Below are 19,312 nucleotides of genomic sequence, written 5' to 3' on the forward strand. Positions count from 1 at the left end.
TACGTATGAATCTAGATTAGAAATACACCGGTCTCTTTGGAATCTGAGATTAATCAAAAGGGTTTAACTTATGCAGTCACTGAATAGATCGATGAAGATCAGTGAGGCAAAGCAGTGCAGTCACTTGATCTACACCAACGAGTCAGGGAAGATGAAGACGATCGATGTTGTGCCTCCGTGCTCGCAGCGATAACAGGACAGCGATCGAGTCGTTGAAGACGTCGAGCGGCCGCATATTATATACATTGTCCAAAAACCTTTACACCGCCCCCATGCAGGTGCATATGCAGCGAAGGTTTGAAGACACCGCTCATGAAGATGGTCGTTGCACGACGAGCACCACGGTCAGCTTGGATCTTATGGCAACGCAGCACGATGGCAATAGAGAATGTAGAGAGAAGATGATTGTTGTTCTATTTCTTTTTCAAGGACATCTCTCTGGCTCTTTTATACTGTATTTTTACGGTACAATATACTGCAAGTATATATGATCTAATGGTGTAGATTGATTTGATTTTTTAGTTAATTAGATTGCATTATAATGTTTGAAAGGGTAATTTTGTCTTTTCTTCGTTATTCTATTATCAGATCATGCTATCGTCACGTGTTTTGTCATCAAATGGCACTCAGAATGTTCCTTCCCTAGTGTACAATAAGATTTAGGACGAGGTACTCCCAATTAGATTCAATTTGAACAAAAAATTACTAAAGTGTTGTTTTATTTTCTATAAAATTTCTAACATGCCCTTCTATAGTATATTGTACCGTAAAAGTTCTCCTTTTATATAGCTCAATGCAAAACGGCAGTCCACGCTCATGTTGCTTCTCTCCCGTCAAAGCCGGATCGGCTCCGCGCGAAACGTCGCCACCAAACAGCCACTAGTTGAGGTTGTTGCATCTGCATGCAGGTGTCAATCCATCTGGCACACATATCATGCGGCTAGCATTAGGCACTGAAATTAATGAAATGATCAATGTCTACAAGCATATTATTTTCATCAGTTTGTCCTTATGCAGTGTAAGAGCGGGTACAATAACCGGTGATAGTACAACCATCTCAGCAAAACTAATGAACTGGAGAACAGAGAAGAAGAAAGGTGATAGGAACGGGCGACTATTTTGTCGCCAGCTCTACGTGAGCTCCAAGGTGAAAAAGCCAGCAAGGTAGGAATTTTTAACTTTTAAAAATGGTTATGGGTCCACACACAGTGAGATGAATACTATGAAAGATGCTTGTCAGTTGGATCCCACAGAAAAAAAGAAATGCTTCTTGGGGGCTGTGATGTACTGGATAATTTGCTCTCCATATTAACTGTTAGCTGATGTGAACATGGATATCGTCGGTAGCCGGTGATACTATTGAACCTGCTCTAAGAGGGATGGAGCTGTACACACAATAAATAGCAACTGTTTTACCACAGCATCATTGCGTTGCAAGTAGAGATGACTAGAACATGGTGATGTTAAATTGTGGTCACATTTTGCATGTTAATTTAGACATGTGAATTATTGAGATGTAAAATAGGTTATGTACTCTGAGTTATCGTTATCGAGTAGGTGATTACTAGTTTGGAATTGTGATTACTATGCCGATAAGGGTAAATAAGGGTTGGTGGTTATTCGAACGTATGCACATGCTTCCACAATCCCCACACTTATGGAATAACAGCAGATTAGGGAATTAATTGAAGTGCATGTCAAGAAAATATTAAAAAGTTAAGAGAATGTACTTTATTAGGGTCGGTTCATTTAAGATAAAGTATTTCTATTGATATGTATTGAATTAAATAAGAAAAATCGTATCACTTCTGAATAATTTGAATTGTTAGCAAGTAGGCTTAGTTCGAATAGGTTGTTAATTAACTGCAGCTTTTTATGGCACATAAAACGCAGCAAGTCATTAACACAAGAATTGATGGCACATAAAACGTAGCAAGTCATTAACATAAGATTAATTAAGTATTAACTATTATAAATTTGAAAAATAAATTTATTTGATTTTTTAAAGAAATTTCTATATATATTTTTTTGAAAAACAATACTTCCTCCGTCTCAAAGTATAACAACTTTTACCCTCAGGATTTGTCCCAAAATATAACAACTTCTCCACCAACATTCTCTTCCCAACCAATCACAACCTACCATTCACTTTTCTTAACTACCTCCACTACTCATCTAATCACAACCCTCCACCACTCACTTCTACCTACTTTCTTAATAACCGTGTCTAATCCTAAGACTTCTTATATTCTGGGATTTCTTATATTCTGGGACGGAGGGAGTATTATTTAGCATTTTTGAGAAACGTGCTAATGGAAAACAAGCTAGCAGCCAAACAGAAATCTGATTCAAACTCAGCTTAAATATGTTGGCTGTAGTCTTCCAACCGGGTAATTAGAATGGAAACTAGCCAATTGATATATAGTATTTAGTATTTACAGATAGATACATATTTGAAAGGTTCAATGTTAACCATCAAATGGCGAGAAAACTGGGCGGTTCGTTTGAAATTACTATTTAATTTGGTATTTTAGAGTTATGGGATAATTTCTATAGCTTAAAAACTTAATATTTACTTCATCCATCCCAAAATATAATAAATTCTTGCTATATTAGTTAAATATATGTTCAGATACATAGTCAAAAGTTATTATATTGTAAGACAAAGATAGTATATAGTTTTGAACACGGAAAGAACGATGGAAAAGTGAGCACGCCAGATCAAGGAAACACCGCAGGGGCCAACAAAATAACGTGAAGTATCAACCATACTAGCGTTAAGCGGGCGGAAAGCTTCGTTTCTACTGCTATCGCCCGGCTACAGATGAAGCGCCCGTTCTATTCTCTCTCTTTTTCTCACTCTTCCACCTAGGATTAGGCTAATGTGGATCAATCTACCGCCTGCTAAGTCAGTCTTACTGTACCTGTTCTAAAACCGTCCCTATCCTTTGTCAACAGCTTACGCTCATACAAGAATGTTGTTTGTCACAGTTTTGCTGCTAGCACACACTTTCGACCCACCAAACCCATTGCCTTGTTGGCCCATGTAAGCTTTTTTCTTTGATACATGGCCAAGGAGCAATGTCCTTTCAAAAAAAAAACTGACCACAGTCGTACATTTAGACTGTGTTCTTTCCCCAACTTTTCCAACTTCTAATTGTTTTTCGCGTGTACGTTTCCCAAACTGCTAGATGGTGTAATTTTTAGAAAAACTTTATATATAAAAGTTACTTTTAAAAATCATATGAACTCATTTTTCAAGTTTTTTTTGGCAAATACTTTATTAATCGTGCGCTAATAGACAATACCGTTTTCCGTGCGGACAGGTGGACTTTCCGAACGCAGCCTTAGAACCTGTCGAGCTAGCGGTTAAACTGTTAGACCAGTAAACGTGGAGCACGTACGGGCAGTTCAATGACCAGTTGGGCTTCTCCAATGAACATTGCAGCCTGCGCTTGGATGCAATTTCAAACCATAACCATTAATCAGTGAAATTACGCCTACGGTATTTAGATTTCACTAACTGTCACCTGTATATTAGAGTGCTGTTATTTCAGTGGTAACAAGCTAACTTGATGAGTAAGCAAATATGAGTAACTGAACGATATCAATATGAGTAATTGAGTAATGGAACGATCTCCTTCTACGATTTTGGTGAGGGAAAAGAGAAGCTTGAAGGTTCAGAAAATCTGAGCCAAAGGAATTTGTGAAAAACAGTTATTTTCAAAAAAAAAATGTTTCATAAGATTGATGCACAGGTTTTTCTTCAGATTCATGAGCTTTATCCTCTCATTCGCATGACTCATGAGGAAAAAATCACACGATCATACATACCTTATCAACCATGAGCAACCATCCAGTAAATATTGATATTTGCACAGAGCTGTGATGAAGTCTTGGTCAGTTATTATGAATCTTTTTTTGTGTGTGTGTGTATATATATATATATATATATATATATATATATATATATATATATATATATATATATATATATATATATATATATATATATATATATATATATATATAGTGCTTGCGCTATGCTAACCTGGCATTCCTCTATGCAGTAAATATCTAGACGAAAAGTAGCAAATATCATCTTAATCTATTTTTAGCAATTCTAATTGAGATATTAGAGAAAACCAAACCAATAACCACTGTACAGTCGATGAATACCCATGTTCATATTTAATCCATTTATTGTTAAGTTAGGGTGTGTTTGAGGAGAAGGGGATTGGGGAGATTGGGAAGATATGTAAAACGAGGTGAGCCATTAGCACATGATTAATTGAGTATTAACTATTTTAAACTTCAAAAATGTATTAATATGATTTTTTAAAGCAACTTTCCTATATAACTTTTTTTAAAAAAAACACACCGTTTAGTAGTTTGGGAAGCGTGCGCGCGGAAAACGAGATACTTTTCTCTCTTAATCCCCTGGATCGCACGGGAACGAACGAAGCCTTTGATCACTAGGGTAATAATCATTCACGTCAGAACTAGCATAAGCTCTCATCACGGTTGGCTGCTTAGCTGATTTACAATACCAATTGTCTGTTCTAATTACTGTACCAGTGGACATAGATGGGCCAAAATTTGACCAATCAGTTGGCAGGAGACCCACTAGCTTTAGATTGACAGAATGATTGTTTTGTTGATGTCTTGGACCAAATACAAGAGTCATAACTTTTGTGATTGAAAGACAAAGTGAAACTCCTAATGCTTATAAACATAGTATTGGAGCTCCTGCCGTCTGTGCCATCTGTTTTGAACATCACAAATTTTATCCACCCGTAAATTGCACCCTCAATTCTCAACCTTGGATAATTCATAAAGTCCGGAACCCCCAACGGTGGTTATTGATGAGGACTTGGATAATTCATAAAGTCCGGAACCCCCAACGGTAGTTATTGATGAGGGACATAGCCCGTAATGTCCATTGTAAACAACAAATCATAGACAAATGAACTACTCATTGATTAGCAATTTTGATGTAATTTAATAAATCAACACTTTTATTCAATATGCCTACAAAATATTACTGTAGAACTATAATGTAGTTGACAAACATTACTTCATCTTCCAAGTACTAGTAATGTCCTAACCATTTCCGCACCTAAATATTAGGACCATACCCAAAAATAACCCAACATTCATTCCTTCTCCATTATGTACTAAACCCTACCATTACCACACTAATATCCACATCTACACTTCAAACAAATGATACCAAGTAGGTCCAAACACAATTCCCCACTCCATAAAACATAAACAACGGACAATAAAACTCAAATAGATTGGAACTACTCAAAACCTAACCATAAACTCTAATCTATGGAAGGCATGAGGTGGCAATACAAGTTCCAACCTAGAATAGATAGATCAAACACTATATTTTAGATAATTGCATGGGAAGAAGTAAACTCACTTTTGAAATCACCTAGGCTCCTCGGAAACCCTTGTTTGGTTGCTAAAAAAATGAGTGAGATATGGATGGATATAAGCAGGGAGGGGCTATCAAGTCCCCTACCTTAGCACCAACGGGCCTAGCGATGAGGTTGGGAGCTCAACGCCAATCGGGTGATTGGCGTTGAGACATTGCCACGTTGGCGAGGGGATCGGTGCCCGGGCCACATTAGTAGGGGTTGGCGCCAATTCGATTGCCGTTGAGCCATTAGACCTTAGTGCCAATGGGCCTAGTGCTGAGCTTTGGCCTATTTTTTGTTGAAGTTTTTCTTTTGTGAAAGGGTAATTGAGTCAACACGATAATTTGTTTAATCATGGACCACGAGTACATATAGGCACTTACATCCTTATCTCTACAACTGACTTATAAAAACATAATCATGAGAGAATCAAGGAAAACCGACAAGAGATAAGAATACAAAATTGTATCTCTATCATTTTGCATAGTCTAGTCTGAAATAAGTTTTTGAAAAGAGCCAATCTATCATTTTTTTGGCAAAAGCGGACCTATAGCTCAGCGGTAGGCGTAGAGCATGTGGATTTTAACCATGTGGTCATGGGTTTGATCCCAACGGTCGGCGCTAGCAGAGGTGCTGACAAGCAGCAGCTATAGGTTTGACCCCTATAAATTGGTGCTCGGACGTCCCTCATCCCTTTTCGACCATCGTCGTTGCCCCTCACCCTCTCACACGAGCTCGGGCCTACCATCAAGTGCATGTGGTTTTTTTTTCGTAGTCTTCCATGGTTTATCGTTTCTCCTTGGGTGTTGGACCTTTGGTCGCCCATGTAATAAATACAATATGCTTTCGCTTATGTACTTTGATATTTATCAACTTATTGTGTACCTTGTCTCCCGATACGAGGATTTATGCATGATTGGAAAGCCTGATTGGGTTATTTCCGGTCGTGACAAACACCCCAGCTTCACTTCCAACACTGCTCTCATCGCTAGCTAGTTGTCTGCCTGCCGCACCACTCACGCTCCTATGGATGGCTGTCCACTCATATGGATTTGAACCCGGCGGGATAGGGTTTCGCCATTTCACACAAACTACGGATTGGATGTGGAGTAGAGATAGGGAAGTTGAGGAGTAGAGATTTTTTTTTCTTATGGGAACAACCTTATCGTCTGCTTTGCCTATAAACATTTTGAGGTTTGCCACAATTAATTGATGCCAATTGTTGTGAGACCCATATATATATATATATATATATATATATATATATATATATATATATATATATATATATATATATATATATATATATATATATATATATATATATATATATATATATATATATATATATATAAAACCTGATCTCTATACATTGTCTATGCCCTAAGGGTAATAGCAGCACGTCCGGGCCTCAACAAGAAGCCCAACTCTCCAGGTAGGAAAAAACAAATGAAGCTCCCATCTCCCTGGTGCACGCGTGGCTTCAGGTGGGCCCACCACCAATTTTTTTTTCCCAAGCCAGCCCCACCATGAAAATCACTTTCCTCAATCATCTCCTTCCCCCAGCAAATCTCCCGCACTATGTTGGAGGCGATAATGCAGCTTGGAACGATCATCGCGCAAGCGCCGATCCTCTCCCTTCCCTGAGAAATCCCTGACGAGAAACTCACGACCTATTTTGGCTCCCCGTTCTTCACTTGGTCAGAGAAGCATATGTGGCGTGAAATCTTTGATGTGGGAGGCTGAGGCTGAATGACACCTATACGCATTGTGAAAGCCCTAAGAAAGGGCCTGTTTGGCACAGCTCCAGCTCCACCCCTCTCAGCTCCATTAAAACTGGGAGTGGAGCTAGGTGGAGCTCTCTCACAAAATGAACGAGTTGTAGAGCTGGGTTTAGGCAGCTCCAAAACTCCACTCCAGACTCAACTCTTGGAGTTAAATTTAGGAGTTGGAGCTGTACCAAACAGGCCCAAAGTGAGCTAGTAAGGGCACCTTGATATTTTCACAGCCTTTACCGAAATTACGTGCATATTTGAAAAATGGATTTTTATAGTTGAATAGATGAACGGTAAGCAACAAAGGAATAGAGGAAAACCAGGTTACTTCTGTTTCAGGGCTAAGGTGTGCTCGTTTCTCCTGTTTGAAAATATGTATTTATTCTTGGTTTTTGCAAAAAGTGTCAGAAGCCGACCTAGCTCAGTGGTAGAGCGCGTGGCTTTTAACCACGTGGTCGTGGGTTCGATCCCCACGGTCGGCGCTTAAACTTCATTTTTGGAAAATTTTTCCCTATTTTTTAACTGTTTTCCAATTCCCATTTGGTACTTGATCATATGAATGTTGAATCAGAGTACGTCAATTCAGGCTAAATTTGTTTTTCGGAAGTTCTTCTCTGTTTCTTTAACTGTTTCCCATGTGATAACTTTATCATATGAACTAGCCATATTAGTCGCGGTTTGCGCGACTTTTTACATACCCGTATAAATGCTCTGTACATATAAACTGTTACATACGCTGATGGTATGGAGCAAAGCAGTCCGATGGACTGAAGAATTCATTAGGAGCAAAGCAGTTAGAAGCTTCCCCATGGTTAAGCAGCCTAAGAACATATTAGTCTCAATTTTTTTTTTGTACTGTTCGATGCACGAGATGTCATGCTTTTTAAATATTTGGTTTGCAGGAGATCTCATTCTTGGATAGTGAAATAACAGGGTGATTACAACGGGTAAAGTCTCTGTGTATCTCCGGTTTTTATCCAATCTGGTATTGTTTTGTGCTGACGAAATTCCTGTCCGGTTCTTCAGAGTGCTGAACTGCAGTAAAATGTCTCTATTGTGACCTGTATTGATGTCTACTACTCTTCTATACAAAAATAGCAATACCAACATTGTAAAAGTACCTTCTCTATTTTGTCATCGGGAATAGATATCATGTAGGCAATTGTCAGGAAAAATAATTGAGCTGCACCTATTTAATGCCCAATGATCTGAATGATCAATTTTGAGTTAGTGAGAAAATTTTCGATGATTCAATGAAATATTATTGTTAGAAATATCAAGAAAGGATGGCATATAATCTGCCCTCGTTGTCTCTGTCACATCCGTGCTAATTCAATGTTGAGTAGTGCAGTAAGCACGTCCACGGAGGTTTAGAAAAGGTTGATTTCCTTATTATGTAGTTTGAAAATTGCTTTATTGCTCTGCTGCAACCATCCTGCAATTTGTATGCCCAACAATTACATTGGAAACACTGACTTTTAACAATACATGGTGAGATGGAACCTCTGCAGCTTATAGCGCCTGAAATAAAAAGGTGAAGTATTTAGTACTTCTATCACAAACAACTTGAATGAGGGATTCATAACCTGCATGATAGCTCTGGATTTCCACTAAGATGCATGTCTCCATTCACAACATGAGTTAGAAAAGAAAATTGGACAATTCGACTCACTGTGATACACACCATGTCTTTGATTTTCTTAAAAGAATATCACTTTGCCTATATCCACCAAACTCCAGGAACACTTCACATGGCTTCTCTGCAAAAACATGCAATCTGAGGTGGATATATAAGAAGTGTAATCAGCTATTACCTTGGCCCAGGACCAGGTATATACGTACAACTGCTACCAGTGTGTTCATGCTGTAGATTGCCCTGAAAAGGATTATGCATGAGAGAGAAATTATGTAAACAAAATTAGGTGGTTAACGCCATGATTTTATAAGTAATAAGCCAATTGCAGAAACACTAAAAGACAATAGCAGAAGATGCTTAGTAGATTCGAACTAAAAGACCATTTATGCTCTGGAAGGGAAGGGGCATAGGAAATAAAGAATAATGGCATATCAAGCAAAGTAGCAAACTATCCTGTTAAGTATAAATAATGTCATACTCTCAACATAGAGGCTTCAACTATCCATGATCCGCCAAAAAAAAAAAACAAACCTTCTCCTAATGCATTGTATCCATTGGTTAATTCTGGATATGGCTTCAGCTTTGTTCAAAAGATCTACAAATGACAGCCATTACTGGCAACAATGAATTTGCTGCTTCCTAATGAAATTATTGATACAAAAAATTACATACATCAAATATATTGCAATCATTTTGACCCATGCTCAAGATTTGCAGAGAAACTCACGAATTACATAAGTAGGGGTTAACATTGTGACACTAACTCACTCTGATGCAAGAATAATCCTATTAAAAATTCGGATCACTATATGAAACCAAAATTAAACAACACATTTTCCTATTTTTTATAGAATTTCCCTTCTATTGTCTACACAAAGGTTCGGACACCTTCATCCGAAACAGACACTAATCAGGACAAACTCATGGTGATATTCAGAAGTAGCAAGTTGCAATTGTTGATGCTTCAGCTGAACATAAGCATCCATATTACAAATCCAAATACTACTACCTGGTAGTTCCTCAACTGTACTCAAATTACTTAATGATAATCTACAATCGTCTCTGGCCACTATCGGATCTGAAGCATTGTTCGCCACACCGGCGTTTTGGGTCTTCTTGAGCCGGCTCCGTCACTACCTCCCTCTAGTGTTGCCAGCTCCAAGCCACTAGGAGACATAACCATGGAGGAGGAGCTGGAGAGCGGCCAGGAGGGAATGAATCGACGCAGTGGCATTTTGGATGGGAAGGACAGGAGGTGTGGCCGCCGCCGGAATAGGGGATCGATGGAGGATACTGTGCAGCAGTACAGATGGAGAGGGGGCCAGTGGTGGCGATGGCGTCTTGGAGAGGAGTCGATGAGGCAGCGGCAGCGGCAGCGGCGGGTGGCTCCAAGGTCGACAACGACGATGAGTGCGAGACGGCGCCGCGAGTGCGAGAAGACAGAGCGTCAGGGTGGGTGCCTCACGGTGTGGGAGGAGGAAGGGTGAAAATGAAAAACAAAAGAGTTATAAGGATGTGTAAGGACTAGAAGTAGATAGGAGTTTCCTCAAGGGTCTAGAATATACTATGCCAATTATAGGATCCAACGACCACCAACGTCTAGAGTGAGAATCGAACGGCCCTTATTACTTTGATGACGTGGCGAACGGCCCTTATTACTTTGATGACGTGGCGCAATATGGTGACGAAAAACTTTACTTTTTTCACTACTTTAGATATTGAATCCGAGTATGTCAAATTCAGGCTAAATTTTGTTCAAAGGGTTGAACAGCAGAAGGAATGTTGAATCAGATTACCTGAATTTAGGCTTAATATGTACAAAGGGTGTTACTCCCAATTTAGGCTAAATTTGGTCAAAGAGTGAACAGCAGAAGAAATTTGGTCAGTTAGTTTTCCTCGTATTTTGATCATGCTTGCTGCGTGATCTCAACAACGAAGAAAGCGACAATAGTACAGCTTGAAATTGGCAAATAAAAACCAGCAACTTAAGAGGAACAAAGCAAATAAAAACCGGCAATTAATAGAAAACATTTGGCCAAATAAACCAAATAAACAATCAAGAAATGGAGTAAAGCAACAACAAAAAAACAAAATCCAAACAAATTCAGTTAAAATTTCGGGATCAGATGGTAAAATGATGGGGATGCCCCTGTTGTCGTAACAGGCTTGGGTTGGGGCGGGCACCCCTCTCGCAGTAAAAGTTGCGAGATGTTACCACTCCTCATCTCCCTTTAACTGCCTGAAGGATCATGCCTATGTAAGGCGAGATCGACCTCCTTTTATAGCCTGTCTCCGATGCCCCCTCGCTCTCTCCCGCCGAGGTGGGACTAAACCTGCTGCTTTCTACTGCCAAGTGAAGTGGCATCACCACATTGGGCCGTAATCTCACTAGGCCCAACTTGTTAATTTTACTTGAGTTATTATGATTTGAATTGTTTTTATCATAAAAGGGGATGTAGCTCAAATGGTAGAGCGCTCGCTTTGCATGCGAGAGGCACGGGGTTCGATCCCCCGCATCTCCAATATTTTTCTATAACTTTTTTTGTAATTTGGTTCTGAACTGAGTTTTATGTTTTTTTCAACTTCTTTTAATTTTAAAAATTTGGTACTGAACTGATTTTTCTATAATTTTTTTGTAATTTGGTACTGAACTGAGTTGTATGTTTTTTCAACTTCTTTTTTTTTTTTGTAATTTGGTACTGAACTGAGTTGTATGTTTTTTCAACTTCTATGTGATAATTTAAAAGCTGAGTTTGGTACTGAACTGAACTATATGTTTTTTCAACTTCTTTGTAATGGTCTAAAAGCTGAGTTCATATGTTTGTGTTTATCAGCTCCGTAATTGAAAACTGACCTAAGATGTTAGTTTTTTTTTTTTTCAATTGTCTACTCTGAAACTAAGCTGAGCAGCCAATTTTTGAGTGCTAGGTGTGTTATTTGGATTTGGAGTTCTTATGTAGTTTGATTTGGAACTGAAGTGAGCAACCAAAATTTGAGTGCGAGGTGTGTAATTTGGATTTGGAGTTTCTATGTAATGTGATTTGAAACTGAACCGAGCAACAAAAACTTGAGTGCGAGGCCTATAATTTGGATTTGCAGTCTTGCCTCTGTCCTTTTCCGTTGAACATTTCAATTGATCCACTCTTTAATTTCCTTGACAGTATAAAATCATATACCCCTCAAAAAGGTTGCAAATTTTGAATACAAAAACAATATAATCAGATATACAACTAACACAGACAAGGAGACTTCTCAGACAAGCACAGAGATCACTGGGCGTGGAGCTCACAAGAACGCGGCGAGATCAGCCGCGTCGGCGGCGAGCTGTGTCGCGCCGCCCTTGCGCCGCGCCAGAGCGAGCGCCAACGCGGCGGCCGCCGCGGCGAGGACGACGAGAAGCAGCACGGCGAGGCCAGCGGACAACCACAGGCGCCGCCGCCGCGCGGCGACGCGCAGCCGCTGGGCCTCCCTCAGCTCCCCCTCGGCGGCGCCCACATCGCCCGCGGCCGCGGCCACGTGCCGCTCGATGTCGTCGACGCGCGCGCCCTGGGACTCCACCAGCGCCGCCATGTCGAGGAACAGCTGCTGCAGCTCGAGGAGGCCGCCCTCCACCTCCTCCGCCTCCGAGGAGGACTTCATGGCCGCCCGCACCGCCGCCTCGGCGTCGGTGTTCGCCCCGCCGGCGGCGACGAGCCGGTCCAGCTGCTCCTCGGTCGGGGCCTCCCCGGCGACGGCGAGGTAGCAGCGCGCCGCGTCGCCGCGGCGCTCCGCGGAGACCTGGCGGCGGAGGACCTGGACGCCCGCGGTGAGGTCCTGCAGGCAGCCGCGCAGGCCGGCGGTGGCGGCGGTGGTGGCCGGGGCGGGGGCGCGGCGGTCCATGGACGCCAGCCGCGCGCGGAGGCGGCCGGCGGAGCCGAGGAGGCGGACGAGCGCGGCCTGCGTGGCGGCGCGCGGCGCGCCGGGGCGGAGCAGCGCCTTGGACGCCTCGTGCGCGGCCTGGAGGCGGGACAGCTCGTCGCGCAGCGCCGCCATCTCGTCCTTGGCGGCCTCCGCCTCCCGGAGGAACGCCTCGAGCTTCTGGTCGCCGGGACCCCCGCCGCCGTCTTGCCGATCCAGCGGCGCCGCCGCCGCAGCGGCCGCGCCGACGAAGGAGTCGGTCATGAGATCGTTCATCTTGGGCGCAATTGGGGGAGATTGCTGAGATCGATCTCGCAAATCTGGGGCAACAAAAAACGCTGACTTTTTTTCCATTTCTTTTCGATTAAAGACGACGGCGACGGCGAGGTCGAGTTGTTGGTTGGAATTTTGATTTTATAAGATAACCGCACATTCAAGTTTGAATATCCATAGAATTTTTGAGGTTTTATTTTCTACGTATAGTGCGTTACTAACGTTACGGCAAAATTTGGTAATACACGTGCAGAGCATATGATAAAAATATAAGTTAAACTGAGAGCATAAAGCTTTACTGGTAATGCAGCCAGAAAAGTTTACCTGGCACATGAAATTCATGTCACCAAGTAATAAATAAATAAGCATGTATTCAAACCACGTTGTATAAAAATACAAGTGCGTTTAAGTATACAATAATACACAGCTCCACCATTGTACATGGTATAAAATAAATGCAAAAAAAAATAACCCCTCAAAGATGAAGGAGCAGAAAATGGACACAAAAGTCACTCTGATCATCCAATGCTACTGGCCATACAAAATTTATGCGTAAAATTTGTCATTTAAATTAACCTAATTATTATTCTGAGAATGATAATACGCATGCTACAATCTGATTCAAGTGCCCGTAAAAAAAGATCTCAGCAAATTTGGTAGCAGAATTCAGTAAATTGATAATGGTCGCTTACTTATGTTTGTGCTTGAACTGTCCAAGTGGAAATAAAACAGAGAAATTAACTTACTAATTTGTCAAAATGCCCAATTGAAAACAATACAATTGAATTGCCAGCTATATCGAAAAGCCAAAAATCAGGATTATTCATGTTGTAGCTCAGCAACCAAAAGTATGAGATACGGGATTTCAAACATTACTACTAATATTTACCACATTAGCTAGAAAGGCGATAAGCTATAATATTAGGAATGATTATAGGAATATTGAACATCTGAATAGAAAATGTAGGATTATGCGATATTACTAATCTGCCATATCTGGCTTTCGTTCAGACCTAGAATACACCTGAATAAAAATACACCTGATTAAAGTTGTTGCTCCAGCCCTCAGGCCCTAATGAGGCTCATCCTGCAGCAAACACACTTAAATTGTTTGTCTAGAAGGTTGTTATTGATAGCAAAAATACAGAGCAAGCAAAGATCAGTAGTTATTTCCTAAAGGGTTGTTTTCACTCTCCATGAATCCTTCATGTCAAGATAATATAATAAACAAGCTAAGAAGCATCAATCCTAGTACCGGATTAACATAAGTAAATTTCTTTTGTAGCTGCAGCTCTTTCTCCTAGAGGCATTAATATGTTGCGGCAACTATAGCAAATCAATATGAAAAAGAAGGAAAAATATTATCCATTACCAATCAGAAAGAAAAATATTATCCATTACCAATCCTTGAACTCATGACCTCTTGAGTTAACCATTTTTTATCTTCAACGCACTAATAATCTCAACCTCATATAATTACATGTAAATATGTGATTTGTGTTATTTATATCTAGTTACTTGACATATATTAATATTTGGAAAAACGTCTTTACATCATTTTAAATGCCTTAAGAAAATGCCTTTACATATGAAACAAATTTTAAAGTGCCCAAAATATGTCTCTACAAGATAAATTTAACAAAGTATGCTAAAAATGTCTCTAAAGTGTCTCTAGACTATAGAGCTTCAAAACTTAGAGGCATTTTGAAAATTGTCTCTACAAAAGAGCCTCTACATAAGGTTTTTGTTGCAGTGAAAACAAAGGTGATACTGATCAATTATGTGATTTGCAATGTATGTCTATGGAGTGATATGTGGGAAAAATGTTTTCATCCCTCGAGGGGATATCTCCTAATTTTGTGCATGCCACCTAAATAGTTATAAACAAATTTGAAAAAAAAATCACAAGAAATGTGCACCAATACTCAAATGTATAGCTCAATGCTCAGAGCAGTAGGGTTTTTCACGAGCACCTTATATGCATAAAACTACACACAACCTATATGGATGCTTGGCACTGTTCACAGCACCAAGTCCACGAGGCCAAGGTCTGAGTGGTCGATACGGCATCATTTAGCTTTTTCACAAGCACAGCTAAGAGCTACGACCATCAATCTATAGCTTCAGGGAACAAATATATAAGAGGTAGACTTAGTGTAGAAAGCAGAAAATTGAGAACCATAGGATAAGCATGAAGAGAACCTGTCAGTCTTGGCTATTCTATACTTTACTATATAAGAATAGCACAAAATCTATCATCGCAAAAGATATGGAGAACATAAAGATATCAATTCTTCTCTAAGATCAATGTGCAAACTAAATTTGTAAACACTTTATCACATGATATCTCAAAGAAACATGTATGCTGCCCCCATAATTTCATTTGAAAATACAAGCTGATGCTTAGATTATCATCGATAGTACGATTGTAACATATACACTCTATAGTTATTATACTCTGTCTTGAGCTGCACCTCCTTCCTCGGTGCCCGCAGATTTACTGGTCCCAGGAACATCTTAGAAAAGCACCTTCCAAGCCCAAAAAGCACAGAAACAATATTAGAATATCACAAATCCCTAAAAAAACAGGTTAGACAGAAAGCAAGAATAAGTTCAAACCTTTTCTGTTGTAAAAAAGAAGAGTAGAGACGCAATGTCTCCGTCGCTTATGAGGCACGTTGCTCGATCCAAGTCCTACTCAATCTCATCAAGTCCATCCACTGTCACAATTAGCACATTGCCACGATCATTCAACAGCAAACACATTTTAGCGACACAGTGATTCAGAAAGACGAGGTGGTGTCCCGAGCTGTGCTGACGATTGAATGAAGAGTAAGGGCCACCACTTCGGCGTCAATCCCGCCAACGGGCGGCTGTCGTGGAAGCTCGCTCTCGCTCGGCCTCCCACCACCAGAGCCGCATCGTCGCGCCATTGCTCGCCCCGTCGTCGGTCGATGCATCCCACCTCCAGATCCCTCCTCCCGTTCTTCCTCGCCGAGTCGCCGGTCGCACGTACAGTGGCCGTGGAAGGCGAGGCAGCTATGGGGAAGGGATTGGGCGAGGTGGCGACGCCGTCGGCGTCCTCTGTCCGTGCGACGACTACATACGTCGCATGATGGCTGAGGGGGAGGGGAAGCTGCATGCGAAGGCCGAGGACCGCGCGATCGATCAGGTGCAGTGGCAGAAGGGTAGGGGAGAGAAGATCACCAATGCGGCGACGTGATTTGGGGGATCGGCGTGGGACAGGGGGGGGGCAGAAAATCTGGGAGAGATTGGTTTGCCGGTAGGAGGAGAGAAGGTGGGTCAATCCTGAATCGTTGGATCTCAGGGAGACGATAGAATGAGGAATGTAACACTGTGATGGTGAATTATAGGGTAGATTTGAGAAGACGGGTGATTAACAACGTTATCGTTTTGTTTATGCGCATACCAAAATTTAAATTTTAAAACATAATTTTAATTTTAAAGTTGATTTTGTGTTTGTTTTATTTTAAAAGTTGATTTTGTGTTTGTTTTATTTTAAAAATGACGTAAAGTTTTACTTACAAATATCTTTTGGCTTTTAATTAACCGTACATATAAACATAAGCAAAAGGAAGCAGTGAACCTATAACATGTGCATAGCCTCATGTGTACTTACCATGTGCATATCATGATGTGATTTTTGGATATAAAATTGGTTCTCCTTTAGAATATGATTTTTAAAACACGGAAAACGTAGAATTCAAGTGCCTTGGCACCTGAAATTCTATCAAAAATTTATGGGTTAAAAATATACTGAAAAACTGTAAAAAAAAACCTTCTAGATGGAGTGTAGAAAAAAACAGAATGAAAAATAGAGATTAGGCACATAAGATTTTTTTCCATATAGGTCGAACCTCATGTTAAAAATCCTCTAAAATAATTATGATAGATAATCCTAAGGAATTTAATAGGATATTTGGAATTTGGAATTGCTATTCCTTTGTTACAAATGGATATATAGAAAAAAAATTTCATAGGATGTGAATCCTATAAAATTCCTCCAAAATTGAAAAAAAACAGAGGAATAGGAAGAACACATGATTCTGGTAGGAATACAAGTGTAAAACAGAGGATTGAAAAACACAGGAAAAACACAGGAATGGCCGTTTGATTGGACTATAGGAAAAACGCAGGAATCAGATAAGAGAGATAAATTCAGAGGAAATGTTCCAAGAGGTTAGACCTCTTGCTAACTTTCCTCCAAAATGTACATAGGATTACTCATTCCATAGGAATTTTAAAGGCTTGGATATGATTCAATCCTTTGTTTCAAAGGCCTTCATAGGATTTTTTTACTATAGGATTGAAATTCTCCAAAATTCTTATATTTTTCCTACAAATCAAAGGGGCCCTTAGAGGGTCATTCTAATAACGGACATGAACTTAACATACCAATTTGTAGCTCAGCTGGCAGGGACCTGTTGACGAAAAAAAATCGAACACACCGGCCTAGGAGATCTGCTTAGCTCATGTGCAGGTCCAAAGATTGATGAGATGCAGGCGTGCCATTCAGTTTGATCCTGCAACTGACAAGATATGTAAACAGTAGATCAAAACAGCCGATCGGCTGACAAGCCGATGGAGTAGTTCCAGCCGGTAGCCAATAATAGCCGATGCCGATACCAGCCGATATCGATAGGGTTTAAGCAATCGGCTATATGTCCAATGTAGATAACGATATAAAGGCAATCGGCTGATGATGATGCAATAAAATAACAATATAATCCAGTATAAACCAATCGGCTAGCAATGATATGATAAATAAGCATCGATCCGAAGGTTAAAGCACACATCGGCTGGAGGTCCGATGTCATGAAATCCACAAGATTAGATTAAACAGTGAAACCTTTGTTGTCATCGGCGAAATCCAACTTATATGTATATGCAATCCTTATGAGCCGATGCAACGTCCAGATAACTCACCGGCTGAAATCCCGATGAAACCCTTATTGGCAATCAAGAAGCAGGCTAGAGATTATGTTTCTAAGCACGACTTAGTAGATCAAACTTAACTGATGCAGCACTAAGTATGAAAAGAAACATAATATCTAGACAATCAAGCTGTTGACTGAATTTTCAGGGTGGTAGATGTCTAAGCTAATCTAATCTAGCAACACGATTTAGCCGATACCGGCAGAAACCCTAAAACGAGAAGCAGCCGATAGAGCTAAATTGATATGCTAAGACTAGATTAATAGAGACATATGATAAATAGGTAAGCAAGTATATCATCCAAACCAGAGCAATCCAAGAGGTTGAATGTACTGATGCAGCCTTGAACGACGCCGATGTAGATGAGACAATTGCCTAGGCTGACGGAACATTGGACTTACCCTTTCGCCGGAGATCGAACACCGATGCAGCCCCGCGTTAGGTGCCAAGTCCCGCCGGACGATAAAATAAAGTAAAAAAGGTAAAAGGTGGCAATGCGCCGAATTGTATTGATCGTGAGATAGATTACATAGACCCTGGGTGTACATATTTATACCCAAGGGTTGATACAAGTCCTTGTCGGACAAGAAAGAAACTAACCTAAAGATAAAAAGAAAATATAAAGTCCTTATCGGACACTAAACACACTTTCCTAAAGATAAAAGGAAACTAACAAACTATTCCTAATTAATAGATAAACTGCTATGCCGCATCCTCTTTAAACTCGGTCACTTAGGGATAAGTTCCCTTTAGTAGATTGATTTCCTTAACCGAATATAGCAGGAATCCGACTATTGGCGACTTGATAACTCCCATCGGCTGATTCCGAGATGCTGCAGCCGATAATGATTCTAAGCCGATTATCAAATTTCACTGTTAACAGGACCAAACAAGAGGCATGTGCGAGTGTGCAGTCTGTGTATATGGTGGTGCGTGATTTGTGATCCGTAAGCACTTGCACCATGATGGCTTGGCTCCGATGCGCATCAATGAGACCAGCCACATTGTGAACTAAATTTAAAACTACACTAGGTTTTTTATTGGAATACTGACAAGATGTCCGTGTTTTGCAATAGGATCATAACATATTTGGAATTGAAGGTGGTGGTGGTGGGAGCGACACAATCCACGATGTGGGCCATTGCCGTATTCTTTCATGTCAACTCGTTAAAATTGGCCACACCATGTGAGCGAGGGTGACGAACATAATATCTATATATTTTTTTTAAGTAAGATGACAAAAGGTGAATTATGCGTTTAGGATGTTTACCCTCATAAAGAAATTGTTGGTGACATGCATACCATGCGCGCCGGTTAGAGGAGAGATGGTGGTCTACCATGATTTT

The 19,312-nt window shown here is 40.5% G+C and overlaps 1 protein-coding gene, 1 long non-coding RNA gene and 3 other non-coding genes across 5 annotated transcripts; 2 read left to right on the top strand and 3 right to left on the bottom strand.

Moving 5' to 3' along the window:
- The first annotated feature begins 7,614 nt into the window (after positions 1-7,614).
- TRNAK-UUU (transfer RNA lysine (anticodon UUU)) lies at positions 7,615-7,686 on the top strand. Its single transcript has one exon. It is a non-coding gene; the product is annotated as a tRNA-Lys (tRNA).
- Positions 7,687-10,958: 3,272 nt separating this feature from the next.
- On the bottom strand, positions 10,959-11,070 carry LOC127758276 (small nucleolar RNA Z279/snoR105/snoR108). The gene has a single exon (XR_008013699.1). It is a non-coding gene; the product is annotated as a small nucleolar RNA Z279/snoR105/snoR108 (small nucleolar RNA).
- A 219-nt stretch (positions 11,071-11,289) lies between these two features.
- On the top strand, positions 11,290-11,362 carry TRNAA-UGC (transfer RNA alanine (anticodon UGC)). Its single transcript has one exon. It is a non-coding gene; the product is annotated as a tRNA-Ala (tRNA).
- Positions 11,363-11,932: 570 nt separating this feature from the next.
- Positions 11,933-13,101, bottom strand: LOC127757837 (syntaxin-related protein KNOLLE-like). Its single transcript, XM_052283421.1, has one exon. The coding sequence runs from the start codon at positions 13,089-13,091 to the stop codon at positions 12,126-12,128; it is 966 nt and encodes a 321-aa protein (XP_052139381.1). The 5' UTR covers positions 13,092-13,101; the 3' UTR covers positions 11,933-12,125.
- A 1,672-nt stretch (positions 13,102-14,773) lies between these two features.
- Positions 14,774-16,260, bottom strand: LOC127757838 (uncharacterized). Its single transcript, XR_008013544.1, has 3 exons — positions 15,830-16,260; positions 15,630-15,730; positions 14,774-15,539 (listed from the first exon to the last, which is right to left on the bottom strand). It is a non-coding gene; the product is annotated as an uncharacterized LOC127757838 (long non-coding RNA).
- Between the last annotated feature and the right edge of the window lie 3,052 nt (positions 16,261-19,312).

Source organism: Oryza glaberrima, chromosome 12, assembly GCF_000147395.1.
Source record: "Oryza glaberrima chromosome 12, OglaRS2, whole genome shotgun sequence".
NCBI classification, from domain to species: domain Eukaryota; kingdom Viridiplantae; phylum Streptophyta; class Magnoliopsida; order Poales; family Poaceae; genus Oryza; species Oryza glaberrima.